At 45.1% G+C, this 14,968-nt stretch overlaps 1 protein-coding gene across 1 annotated transcript in view; it reads left to right on the plus strand.

Moving 5' to 3' along the window:
• The window catches only part of ANKEF1 (ankyrin repeat and EF-hand domain containing 1), a 301,953-nt gene that overhangs the window by 22,232 nt on the left and 264,753 nt on the right, over positions 1 to 14,968 (plus strand). The window contains exon 2 of the mRNA XM_078647084.1: positions 7,509 to 7,893. Within this exon, the coding sequence (XP_078503210.1) occupies positions 7,548 to 7,893 (346 nt within the window). The 5' untranslated portion in view covers positions 7,509 to 7,547. The remainder of the gene's footprint in view (positions 1 to 7,508; positions 7,894 to 14,968) is intronic.

The raw sequence follows: 14,968 nt of genomic DNA on the forward strand, positions 1-14,968 counted from the left end.
GTGTACATGCACATCTGTGCATGTACACCTGTGCCATGTGGCATGTATGTGTGCCATATGGCACACAAGCCAGTATTAGGGGTGCAACAGGGTGTCAAAGTGACACCCTGTCCCCCTTGCAAATTCGGTATTTTTACCGAATCGTATTTACCGATTCGGTAATTGACATTGATTCCTATGGGCTTCAAGGCCCATAGGATTCAATGACAATTCCCGAATCGGTAAATACCGAATCGGTAATTACAGAATCCTACAGATTCTGTAAAAAATACCGAATTTATAACTACATCTCATTTACCGAATCTAGAATACCGAATCGGTAAAATTCGGTATTCTAGAGTCAGTAAATGAGAATTACCTACATCTAGCCCCTGGTTTCTTCTTGTGTATTACTTTTCGGTCTTTTTTTCTTTTTTTTTTACGATGACAGAGAAAATGATCTGAAAATTATATAAGATCACCGTTTAACATTAAGATCTGGAAAGAGGTAACATGAACAAAATCTCCGATCTCTAATATTCAAATATCAAAGAAGAGAGAACTTGTAGATGCAGTTATCTTGTGTTGTCTCCCTGATCAATCCGGTCTACAGAGGGACCCCTACTTTTTGTAAAAGAACCCTCACTCACTAGTTATGTTAGCGGCATGCTTCATCATTGGGTTCCCACCCAGCATACCTAGTGTGCCTGGGTGTGCTTCAGTCCTTGAATCTCTGTAGCTCTAGATGTTATTGCGGGATTGAGGATTTCAAAATGATCTTCATATGTCTCTTCTTTATTAGAATTTTTTTATGGGGAAAATTTGGGAAGGTTAAAAACAAAATATATTTATATGTCTGGAGTTATTATGAGCTCCCCCTTCAAACCAGGGTCTACATGTTTTAGCCTTATCAAAATGCCACTTCAGGTCAGATGTCTTTCATCAGAACCAGTGATTTATGGCGATGCCTATCTTATAGTTATGTCTACAAAGAACACAAATTGTGCACCTGTGATATTTATTAATCCGAATTACATCATGCTACTTTGTATGCCTCAGAGTTTTTTCTCTTATCACAAGATAATTTCCTGTTAGAGAATATCTTTCTCAATGCTTTATCTCTTCATGGGGTCTTAGAGTCGGCCAGATCCTATTATCATACTATGGTCACGGTGTGTCGCACATGCAGAGGACCTAAAAAGTGTCCCCTAAACTCTACATATTAGGGGACACTTTTTAGGACATCCGTGGGGGCGACACCTTGATGAGCGTAACTGGATGAAAGAAATAAGCACAAAAGTTCAGCCTTGCTTTGTTTTTCGGCCTCCTCCATTGTAGGATGTTTTTCTGGGCGGTTCTATTTGAATCCTTCTTCTATGCAGTGCTGTGAATAAGGTCAGTGCACAGTTAGGTGCATTATTGGTAATATATGCACAGATCTGTGTGTCTGCCAGTTTACTATTTTTTTTAGGCATACCAAGGGTCCCTCATGTGAAGCCTGTTTAGGTAATGCACTGGGAGGTATGGCTTGAGGATCTTAACTAAATATGTCTCTAGTATGAGAGTCACAAGAAGAGGTGCGGGTCCTGCACTGTTTTGGTTTCTAATGAGAGCTGTATAATCCTACACTCCACCATAAAGTCTCTTGCTGGGTTCTCTGCAGCACCAACAACAACTTTCTCAAAGCTCCCACCAAGCTTCAGTGTGGGGGCTTTATGAATGTTCCATGTTTGCATTTGCTTTTTTCGTGGTGATGATATTGAGATTAATGTAGCCACGAAACCTCTGTTTTCATATGAATTAATCAGAAATGTGTGGCCGTTGAGAAGTGAAATTGTATATTGTATATAAATTGCATTCTGTATTGGTTAATTGGGGCTCAGCCATACTGATTGGAGTCCAAACCCTTTCTTGTTTTTTGGATATTGAGATTAAGGCATGGGGGACTTCCCGGCATGATTTCTTTTTAAAAACGCTACCACAAAAGGTCATATCAGAGCTCCGAGAATGCCCTGTAGCTTCTTTTTTTGTGACTCAGACACTGAGAGCTTTCACAATTGACACAGCAATTCCAGCTCTGATGGGGACTGCTGGTTGCTCTCCCTCCTGGGGGTTATCTGCGAAGCCTCTACCGCCTCAAGAAAGATTGTTTTACCAAACTGTCCCAAAGAAAATGGTGGACTTTTGTCCTCTCAGGAGAAAGGGTATGGTTAAGACTCTCCAATTCCTGCAAATCATGCTATGAATCCCCTGTTCTGAATGAATGGATTGTCAATAGCCAAAAGTTAAGGTTATGACTGCCGCATACAACAGAGCCTGTGACACCGAGAGAGAGATAGGATATTTGATAGCAATCAGCATTTAACACACAATAGCTTCCTTGGTTGTCTTCCATCTGAACTTCAAAGCTAGTAGTCGTACCTTTTATACAGCAAATTAAACAAAGAGTGCATGCGCATACTCAGCACTTCCCCATCTTTAACCATGATCTTGTGGTAGGAAGAAAGGCATTTTTGAGTCGTCATTTCTTGTTATGTTATATTATGTTATGGTGTGCTGTGTTATGTTATAAAGCACAACCCTGACATCTCAAAAGTCGTGAAACAGACAGATGGAGAAGTGTGGCTCAATGGTTAGAGCGGCAGACCCCGATGCAGAGGTCTAGCCTGGGACCAGGGTTTAATTCCCGCCTCGGCAGGTCTTGGGCTCAAAATTCCACGGACCTGATAATTCTCGCCTCGTGCCTATTCCAATCATGGAGTCCCACTCTGCAACTCTGGGCAATAGCTTGCTTAATCTCCACAACGGCCCCCACAACGCTAAGGATGCCTGGCCTCCACCTTGGGGGTACCCAGGAGTGGACACCTCACAGGGAAAGCCAGGATGGGTTCCACAGCGGTATTCGTACAAGCGCCTTGAGACCCTTGCGGGTGAGTAGTGCGCTATACAAGTATTAATTTACATTTAGATCACTCGAATAATACGTTTTTAGGGCTATTCTAAAGGGAAGATCCACCTTTATCTCCTTCAGGGTTAGAGGAAGGGCATTCCAGGCTTTAGAAGCTAAATAGTGGAAGGTCGTCCCTCCATAGTGTGGGGTTCTCAGGTTATACTCCGATGCTAAATGGAGAGATCGAGTTGGGCGGTATTCCTGAATTCTATTCTGATATTATAAGGGGCATCTTTTCTCTATTGCTTGATGTTACAGATATGAAGCCTTTAACTGAATTTGTTTTTATCTGGAAGTCAGTGAAGGGCTGCCTGTTTAAGGAGATCTGTGCCTTTCTTTTCGGTTTGAAAATCAAGCAAACTGATAAATTCTTCAGTACGACACATCTAGGGATGGTCGAAAAAGACACCCACCTCTGATGGCAGTTGGAGGAGTGAGCTATGCCTTGTGCCTTCAGTATAGAGACACAATGAAGTTGAAGAATGCTTTAGTTCAAGATTTACATGCATAATACAATGGTGCATCAAATATAAAGTCAATATAAAAACCCTCAAAAGACTACAGGTCAGACATGTCATTGGTCTGGTCTTTTTTCCTAGTTCTCTTATCCCCTGCTTATGCCTGGGTACATCTGCTGCTAGCTACCTAGTGTTGACCATATGCTCTGCTCTTGCTCTGGTCAAGGTGCTAGGGCGGTCAGTCTCACTCTTAAAGGAGTTGCTTCTGCAGCCTAGAGAAACAAAACTTGTCCTGGACTCATGTCTTTTCTGATGGGAGAGAAGTGAGCAGGTTCTTAACTGCAAAAGGAGCATTGTGACAAGCAGATCTAGACTGAATCTCAAAAAGTAGAGTACTGTAAGGTCTGCTTAAAAGCACCAAAAACAGATACCTCAACACATTTCTTCCTAAAACACGAAGGCCCTCATTCCTAGGGAGGCATAATTTCCAATTTAAGCAGTAAAGAAGTTTACAGCCAAATTGGACATGTTAAGGTATGTGGGGAACCCCCAATCCCCATATTTTCTTCCTGGATATTTTACCAACCAAAAAAACAACGGAACTGTGTGGGGTTAAATAATGGGAAGAAGTTGAGAAATCTTGGATATCTCAGAACCATTTGAAATCGGTGCTATAATTCCTGATTATTACAAAAGACTCTTTCCAAGTATATGAGAATGCTGCTAAGATTAGTACACAGTTCCTAATATCTAATATGAAAGAGGCATGTAACAAGAATTTCAATTAATTGTTCGAAGTCTGTGCTTCACTTTATGTTACCTTGCTGACTTTGTTGAGAACTAGAGCTCACTTATTAAACCGATTTATGAGCAATACAATTTAAGTAGCCAAAAAAAGTGTAAAACAGAATACCAAATTTCATGTCAAGGACGCAGGGCAAATGTTCAACTGTTGATACAATTAATAAAAAAGGTCATAATGCCCCATTTGAATTGTTCTTTCAATGCTAATGTATTTTACTAGTAAGTATGCTTAAAATTGGTATAACATTTTGAACAAAAAACAACCAGAAAGACAAGCGTTGCTATAACAATCTAAAAGATTATATATTGTAGTGATTTAACATAAAAGAGAAAGAAATTACCACAGTGAATGCGGTTCTCTTAGATGGTAGATAGTTAGGAGAATAATGAATTATTGCTACCCCTCTCCTTTGAGCATCTTCATAATTAATGGAATTGCTGCTTTTAAGGTAGCTCGTGTAGTCTGTTTAATCTAACAAGCTAAAAAGACAATATAGAAGAATACAATTTGAAGAGCTGCAAGAGCTGGAGATTTGAAAGAAGAAATAAATGCCTAGCCCTAATTTTAATTCAGAAAAGGGGGTGGTGATAAACAGAGTGTCTGAATTAAGCAGACCACACTTACCCAGTCCAAAGATCAGGGCTTGATCCATCACCGTTATTTAGCTCACTGCCCCATCCCAGCTCAGAACCTGGCTATATGCAAATTAGTCTGTCCCTGGCCCAGTGCATCATGGGAACAGGGCAGACCAAACTACCAAGCCAATTCTTCACCAGAAAGGAGACAAGCTTCCGGGGACCGGTTTCTGCCATTCCAGGCGTCGTCGGCCCGGCTTGCTTGAATCCTGATGGAGCAGTGAGCAAGGGACTCATGTCTGAGTATACCCTTCCACGCTTATGGTGGACAAAATGATTCAGAAAAGGGGGTGGTGATGAACAGAGTGTCTGAATTAAGCAGACCACTCTTACCCAGTCCAAAGATCAGCGCTTGATCCATCACCGTTATTTAGCTCACTGCCCCATCCCAGCTCAGAACCTGGCTATATGCAAATTAGTCTGTCCCTGGCCCAGTGCATCATGGGAACAGGGCAGACCAAACTACCAAGCCAATTCTTCACCAGAAAGGAGACAAGCTTCCGGGGACCGGTTTCTGCCATTTCAGGCGTCGTCGGCCCGGCTTGCTTGAATCCTGATGGAGCAGTGAGCAAGGGACTCATGTCTGAGTATACCCTTCCACGCTTATGGTGGACAAAATGATTCAGAAAAGGGGGTGGTGATGAACAGAGTGTCTGAATTAAGCAGACCACTCTTAACCAGTCCAAAGATCAGGGCTTGATCCATCACCGTTATTTAGCTCACTGCCCCATCCCAGCTCAGAACTTGGCTATATGCAAATTAGTCTGTTCCTGTCCCAGTGCATTATGGGAACAGGGCAAACCAAACTACCAAGCCAATTCTTATACTGGGAAGGAAACAAGCTTCCGGGGACCGGTTTCTGCCATTTCAGGCGTCGTCGGCCCGGCTTGCTTGAATCCTGATGGTGCAATGAGCAAGGGACTCACATCTGAGTATACCCTTCCACGCTTATGGTGGACAAAATGATTCAGAAAAGGGGGTGGTGATGAACAGAGTGCCTGAATTAAGCAGACCACTCTTACCCAGTCCAAAGATCAGGGCTTGATCCATCACCGTTTTTTAGCTCACTGCACCATCCCAGCTCAGAACTTGGCTATATGCAAATTAGTCTGTTCCTGTCCCAGTGCATGATGGGAACAGGGCAAACCAAACTACCAAGCCAATTCTTATACTGGGAAGGAAACAAGCTTCCGGAGACCGGTTTCTGCCATTTCAGGCGTCGTCGGCCCGGCTTGCTTGAATCCTGATGGTGCAATGAGCAAGGGACTCACATCTGAGTATACCCTTCCAGCCTTATGGTGGACAAAATGATTCAGAAAAGGGGGTGGTGATGAACAGAGTGAGTGCCTGAATTAAGCAGACCACTCTTACCCAGTCCAAAGATCAGGGCTTGATCCATCACCGTTTTTTAGCTCACTGCACCATCCCAGCTCAGAACTTGGCTATATGCAAATTAGTCTGTTCCTGTCCCAGTGCATGATGGGAACAGGGCAAACCAAACTACCAAGCCAATTCTAAGCGTGGAAGGGTATACTCAGATGTGAGTCCCTTGCTCTTTGCACCATCAGGATTCAAGCAAGCCGGGCCGACGACGCCTGAAAAGTCAGAAACCGGTCCCCGGAAGCTTGTTTCCTTCCCAGTATAAGAATTGGCTTGGTAGTTTGGTTTGCCCTGTTCCCATCATGCACTGGGACAGGAACAGACTAATTTGCATATAGCCAAGTTCTGAGCTGGGATGGTGCAGTGAGCTAAAAAACGGTGATGGATCAAGCCCTGATCTTTAGACTGGGTAAGAGTGGTCTGCTTAATTCAGGCACTCTGTTCATCACCACCCCCTTTTCTGAATCATTTTGTCCACCATAAGCGTGGAAGGGTATACTCAGATGTGAGTCCCTTGCTCATTGCACCATCAGGATTCAAGCAAGCCGGGCCGACGATGCCTGAAATGGCAGAAACCGGTCCCCGGAAGCTTGTTTCCTTCCCAGTATAAGAATTGGCTTGGTAGTTTGGTTTGCCCTGTTCCCATCATGCACTGGGACAGGAACAGACTAATTTGCATATAGCCAAGTTCTGAGCTGGGATGGTGCAGTGAGCTAAAAAACGGTGATGGATCAAGCCCTGATCTTTGGACTGGGTAAGAGTGGTCTGCTTAATTCAGGCACTCTGTTCATCACCACCCCCTTTTCTGAATCATTTTGTCCACCATAAGCGTGGAAGGGTATACTCAGATGTGAGTCCCTTGCTCTTTGCACCATCAGGATTCAAGCAAGCCGGGCCGACTGGGTAAGAGTGGTCTGCTTAATTCAGGCACTCTGTTCATCACCACCCCCTTTTCTGAATCATTTAGCCCTAATTTTAGCCATAACTAAAGCTCAGAAGTTCTTGTTTACATAGTCTGTGTGCGTTCTAGTGAACTACCCTCAAGTCAGATTTAAAACCAAATGGGTTTACTTGTACAGGTTTTAGGATACAGACTCTGTGTGCTATAATAGGAAAATAGCAGGGCATTCCATTTGTGGTATTGTCGGGAAGGCATGAAAGTGTCATGTAACAACAGCAATGCTGTATATAAAATGCTATAACACCACTATGGTTTAAAAGAAAAATCTGATTTTTATTTTGGATAAAACTCTTATATATATATATATATATATTTTTTATTTTTTATTTCCCTGATCTAGGAACCCCCTTTCTAGACTTGAATTGTCATAACTGCCAAAATGCCTGTAGCAGAAGGAAGACTTGAAAGTTTGCAGATCTACAAGGTTCTTCAGTGTGTACGCTCGGAAGATAAAGAGCAGATAGAGAAGCTCATCAAGCTTGGTGTATCAGACCTTATAAATATCACCGAACCCCAAAATGGAAATGGCGTCCTCCATTTGGCCGCAGTTGCAAACAATGTTGAAATGACTAATTTCCTACTAAGTCTAGGAGCCAATCCCGATGAACAGGATCTTATGGGACGCACACCGGCCATGAAAGCAGCAGAACTCGGCCACGAACTGGTCCTGGAGGTGCTAGCTAAGGCACCTGCAGACATGACAGTAGTTGATAAGGAAGGAAAAGGTAAACGTATATGCATAACATTGAGTTTATTTGCCAGTATTTCCAATATTATGCAATATATATGAAAGAGGCATAGTTATAATTTTACTGTTTTTAAGGTTTTTTTTCCTCCTGCTTCTGACTGATGGGATATTTCCTCTTTCATGGCATATGATGGGCTTTTTACTTAACATAAATGGGACTAAAGATGTGTAGAAAATTATGTTATGATTTAGCATATTGTGTGAAAACCAATTGAGCTTGAAAATTGATAACATGAGTAGCATAACAAGTGCATTAGATAATACAAAATGACAATGCACAGTTCTGACTTGCATTAACAATATATATATACCTGGTGGCAGTGTTCAGCCCCCCCCCCACACACAAGCCTTAAAAAAGCTCTAGGGACCCCATTCCTCCAGGCTGTAACTTTAATTAAAAGGGTGGGGGGACCCCCTCCCTGAACCTTTAACGGCCCCGGGGCCAGCTCACTTGCTGTGTCCCGGGGAGACTGCCAGGACACAATAGTTTCCCTGCCTGCACTACTGTGGGCAGGGAAATGTGTTTGTTCCCATCTGGTAGGAGCATTTTCAAATCTCCCACCAAATGGGATCAAATACTAAGTCATTTTTAGGTCTTGCGTGGCGTCTGGTGCGCACATGCGCACTCAAGCTCGTGAGATTTAATGACTTGGAGTAGCGATGTTAAGCCCCGCCCCTCTTCTCCATTTGCTGGCCTCCTAAATGGTGGCCAGCCATTGGAGAAGAGGTCCCAGTGACGTTCTTCTTTGGATCTAAGCCCCGTCCTTTTCGGATTGGGGGCATGTTTTTTACTTTCTTTCTAGGCTGTAAACAACAGTCAAAAACACGCCCCCCAGTCTGAAAAGGACGGGGCATAGATAGAAAGAAGAACCATTTGTCTCTAAGCCCCGTCCTTTTCAGACTGGGGGGCGTGTTTTTGACTGTTGTTCACATCCTAGAAAGAAAGTCAAAAACACGCCCCCCAGTCTGAAAAGGACGGGGCTTGGAGACATTTGCCGATTTGCTACAATGGTGGTGTGGCATTCAGAGGACAGCAGAGCACATCTCTGTGACTAAATTCCAAAATGGAAAACTCTGCTTTTACGCACGAGGGGCTTCTTTAAAGAGGATTTTTTTTTTTCAATGTTTTAAAACTTTACTGCAACGAGGCAGCGGATCCCCTCGACCACTGCACACTCCCCCTGTGGGCGCCAACCTGATTCCCAAGGGGATGTCTCCCCCTTTGAAAGTCAGTTACCACCCCAATGTGGGAATCAATAACAGATCAATGACAGTGGGACACCACCAATGCATATCATACCGACTTGTAATCTAGAAAGAAAGTCAATTCCACACCCCTTCCAAGGTCCCATTCGGTATGGGTCGCAGAATTTTACGAACCGGAAAAAGTTTTTGAAAATGTGAAATGGATTTTGTACAAATAAATGATTTAACGACCGCAAAGTATGTAATTTACTAAATCTCATGGTGTGCCACTACTAAATTGCTTAAGACACGCGGACCTTCACCCCAATATTCAAGATTAAAAAAAATACAAGCACAAAGCACATGCATGCAAATTCTCACATGGAACACTCACCTTGAAGCTATAGGGATTCCAAGTACATGTATTTAGCAACGTCACTTTACACATGACTTTGGTCTTGAAACACCTCTCATAGCTGCTAAGTAAACATAGACTTTATTTGCCCTGCTTTGATGTCGTTTGTTAACAAAGCTCGGGTAATGCTTGGGATCAAACAAACGACAAAATAAGAAGGAAAACCCCTCATTTGTCACACAATCAATGCCCAGATTCGTCACTAAAAGTGTTCCACCAAAAGCGGTTGTTGCGTGTACGCCTCACCTCGATGCCGCCACCTTGTCGTTCTTCCGGGACTGGAGGAGGTGCCGGTTGTGGGTGATCCATCTCAGCAGGTGATCCAGCCACTCCTTGATGCCCTCGTCACGCCGCACGTAGTGGTCGTGGTGTCCGTCCCGTAGGTCGAAGCCGGGCTTCTTCTCATTGGTGGGCGGCCGGTAGTAGCGCAGCCTCCACGCGTCGTTGAAGAAGCGGCGTTCGGCGTCCAGCGAGAAGACCCTAATCTCCACTGGCTGCTGGTAGAAGGGGAAGTTGGCGTCGTACAGGTCTTGGCGGGCGCGCAGCACCGGGAGAGACAGGGGCTCCTCGGGGACGGTGCCAGTGTGAAGACGTTTGGAGGGGTAGTCATCCAGCTCCATGACTGCCCTCTACAGGAAGGCCGGCTGCACGCTCACTTGCTCCTCCATCCTGCCTGAGTTTCTAAAAGGAGGCCTGTGGAGAGCTTTCTCTGGGAGCTTGAACCACCACCACGTCCACCACCACCACCACATCCACAACCACATCCACCACCACCACATCCACCACCACCACCACATCCACCACCATATCCACCACCAGAACCACAACCACATCCACCACCACCACCACCATATCCACCACCACATCCACCAATCCACCACCACCACCACATCCACCACATCCACCACCACCTCCACCTCCACCACCACATTCACCACATCCACCACCACCACATCCACCACACCCACCACCACATCCACCACATCCACCACATCTACCACCACATCCACCACCACATCCACCACCACCACACCCACCACCACCACATCCACCACCACATCCACCACCACATCCACCACCACGTCCACCACATCCACCACCACCACCACATCCACCACGTCCACCACATCCACCACCACCACATCCACCACCACATCCATCACCACATTCACCACCACCACATCCACCACCACATCCACCACCACATCCACCACTACATCCACCACCACCACATCCACCACCATATCCACCGCCACCTCCACCACCACATCCACCGCCACCACCGCATCCACCACCAGATAAACCACCAGATCCACCACCACATCCACCACCACATCCTCCATCACATCCACCACCACATCCACCACCACATCCACCACCACCACATCCACCACATGCACCACATCCTGCACCGCCACATTCACCACATCCTCCACCACCACATCCACCACCACCACATCCACCACCACATCCACATCCACCACCACATCCACATCCACCACCACCACATCCACCACCACCGCCACATCCACACCACCACCACATCCACCACCACCACCACATCCACCACCACATCCACCACATCAACCACCACTACATCCACCACCACATCCACCACATCCACCACCAACACATCCACCACCACTACATCCACCACCACATCCACCACCACCACATCCACCACCACCACATCCACCACCACCACATCCACCACCACCACATCCACCACATCCACCACCACCACATCCACCACATCCAACACCACCACATCCAACACCACCACATCCACCACACCCACCACCACATCCACCAGATCCACCACCACCACATCCACCACATCTATGTGTGTGTGTGTGTTTGTGTGTGGCTCTGTGTATGTGTGTGGCTCTCTGTGTGTGTGTGGGGGTGCAAATGCAATAGGTCTCGCATTTACAAGAGATTAAGCTATTGGCATTCTAAATGACAATGCCATTTATTTATCTGTTTTCAAAACAAACACATAAATAAAAAAATTGTCATTTACAATGCCAATAGCTCTAACTTTTGCAAAGGCGAGACCGTTTCATTGTAAATGCTTGTTTTTAAGGATCTCACCAGCTGGTAGCAGATTTGTGATCTGTTTCTCTGCCTGCATTGATGCGGGCAGAGAAAACGGACAACCTATTGCTCCTGTCTGAAGGGAGTGGCATAAATAACAATTCCAGCTCCTGTATCATGCTGGAAGCCGGATGGAGCAGCGCAGCCCCATGTTTTCCCCACAGCCCCGAATATTTACCTGGTGGGTACCCCTAGTGCGTAGTGGGGCACCCACCTATTTAAAATGCAGGTCCTAGAGGATGAGGTCCCCGGGGCAAAGTAGGTTCAGGTAGGGGAACTTTGAGGCTTCCCTTCTCTTTTAAGAAAAGCCAGCACCAAGGGATGGGGTCCCCAATGCCTGGGAAGGCTTGACCAGGTCTACCTGGCCTCCTCCCCTTTTAAAAACATCCAACCATGGGGCATGGGGGTTGCTGGGGCCTGTAAAGGCTCCGGAGATGGGCCACACAGCCCTCTCTACTTTTATTTACGTTTCGGTCCTGGGGGATGGGGTCACGGTGGCCTAAGATGGCTAGAGTAGGGGGTCTGCATGCCCCCTCCTCTATTCTATTGGTTTGGCCCCCCTTTGGCCATGCGCAGTGGGGGGCTGGACACAGGGCTTGGCATGCTGTCAGGCCCTGTGTCCAAACCCCCAGCAGGCTGCCAACCCCACGCCACACAGCCTTTGGCATGAGTGGCATAGGTTTGGCCTTCAGGTTTGAGGACCCCATCCCATTAGGCCCATATATATTAAGGGGAGGGAGTGTGCTGCCCCACTTCCCTGAGCCTTAATTGGCCCCAGGGATCCCATACCCTGGGGGCAGGTCCAATAATTACAGTACGACAGGTGCTGCTGGCTGCATCACCCGCCGCAATGTAAAAAAACACATTTTACATTTCCCTGCAATACATGGCAGGCACCGTGCAGTTCCTGTCACATGGTGCAGGGAAATGGTGCCCCCCAACCCCAAAACTAAAGTGTCTGGGTGAAAGACACGTCCCTCCCCCCTTAATCAATGTATTGAGCCCCAGGGGATGGGGTCCTCAGCCGAAAATGGCTGGGGAAGGGGGACCGTTCACCCCTTACCTTAATAAATAGATGGGGCCTCGGGGATATGGTCCCTGGGGCCGAAAACAGCTCAGTGATGGGGGACTGCACACTCCCCTCCCCTTAAAATATACCCAGCTCTTGGGGATGGGGTCTAACTGGGCTGGAGAGGGAGACCCTACAGACGTCCCCGTCCCCAGGTATATATAACAAGCAATGGTAAATGCATTAGGTGATTGATAGTAAGATTTTTTTTTGTAAGTTTTATCTTGATGAGTGGCTGTACAATATAAGTTACAGAAAGTCTGTTAAAGTGTTATAACTTGTTTATGTACAAAAAGGCAATATATTGTGCTGTTAGTAGTGGTATAGTACGGGTAAGTAATAACAAAACATTTAAAAATGAAACAGTGAAATAATAGAATTAATTGATGTAATAGCAATATCATGTATTTAGAGGAGTTCTGACAACTTTTGGACCCGGTGCCGCCTCACCTGCTGCCCCATCGAAATCATGCCCCATGTACCTGCAAGATAACTAAATTTGTGACTGCCTGTTTAGTAATAAAATATAGCAGTATTTGGTATTTAGAGGAGTTATGACAACTTTCGGCCCGGTGCCACTGCGCTTGCTGCAACCATTCAAATCATGACCCTATTTCCTGTAAGGTAACTGCATTTGTGACTGCCTATTTAGTAGTAAAATATTGAAATATTAGGTGTTTAGAGGAGTTCTGACAACTTTTGGCCCTGGTACCACTGCACCTCCTGCACCATTAAATCAAGCCCCTTTCATCTGCAAGGTAACTGCAATTGTGACAGCCTGTTTAGTGGTCAAATATAGCAATATTATGTGTTTAGAGGGGTTCTGACAACTTTTTGGCCCGGTGCCACTGCACCTGCTGCACCATTCAAATCATGACCCGAGTGCCTGAAAGATAACTGCAGTTGTGACTTCCTGTTCAGTTGCAAAATATCAAAAACACAGAGAAAAGAGGGTCAAAGGGATGTTTAGAGACCTGCCTGGGTTAATATCCCCTAACAACTAATATTTATAACAAGAAAACCTGGGGGTATAAAGAAGAGCTCAAGTGAACTCAAAAAGACTGAGACTCCTTCAAAAGTGAGTCAGGACTCAAAATCCTATATGGTCTTTCTAAACAAGGGAACAACAGTAAACAGAAAACCAGAACCTCAAGTGATTTTTGGTGAGACTCATAAACGAACATTGGAATCCATCAGAGTATTGTCATGATCAATTTTCTCACTTGGTCATCCAAAATGGGATGGTATGTCTCTTGATCATTGAGAATCTGTCCATGCCCAAAAAAAAGCTGGTTCAAGTCCACAATCACTTCCTGACCATGAGAATTGAATGTCGATGGGAACATGCTCAGTGCAATAACAAAAGAAAAAGTGGTGACTTAAAATAGGGTAAAGAGCCAGAAAATGGAATTTTAATAAATATTGACCTTTGTCTAACTAAAAACAAGAACAGTGCAAGGAAGCAGTTCCAACAAATAACTGCAAATGGTCCGACATGTTTCAGCCGACAAGGAAAGAGATCCCACGGCTTTCTTCAGGGCCTCTGTTCTAACCTTTTTGCTACTGCGTGAAATAGTCACAAACAAACTATGAATCAAGAAATAAGTGAATAAATCAATTTTCAATAAAGGATATAAGTGAACAATCTGTGTTACTATTCCTCTGTATCAAATGATGTGTCTCACATCTAAAAGACAAACATAATGAGTTCTGCGTTAATATGTAAAACTGTATTTCTCCTTTATTCATTGATTTACGCAAATTAAACAATTATTTTACTCACCCAGTTTGACCGGGGACTAGACCTAACCTCTCCTGGACCAAGCTCAGGATGTCGGAGGCCCCGTCCTGTGAAGGCAAGGAATGGGGTACTCAGAATAAAGAAGGAGACCTAAAAGCGTCTACTCTGCTTTAAAACATATGTAGAGCCCTCTCGCATCCTCATCTCACAGCAAATACACCTATCCTGGGTATACAACCTTTACAACGCAACTTTTACAACGACCTACCATTACCACGCAATTTTTACAACGCAGGATCCATTACAACGAAGTACCATTACAACGCATGTATTTACAACGCAGGTACCTTTACAACGCATACCATTACAACGTAAATATTGGTAAGTATGTAATTTTATCAAAAATATTATAAGTTTGGGTTTTTGGGTAAAGGGGTATTTTTAGGGTTCAGGGTCAGTTTTGGGTTTTTGGGTAAAGGGGTATTTTTAGGGTTCAGGGTCAGTTTTGGGTTTTTGGGTAAAGGGGTATTTTTAGGGTCCAGGGT

This window comes from Lissotriton helveticus, chromosome 6 (assembly GCF_964261635.1).
Source record: "Lissotriton helveticus chromosome 6, aLisHel1.1, whole genome shotgun sequence".
Classification (NCBI taxonomy): Eukaryota; Metazoa; Chordata; class Amphibia; order Caudata; family Salamandridae; genus Lissotriton; species Lissotriton helveticus.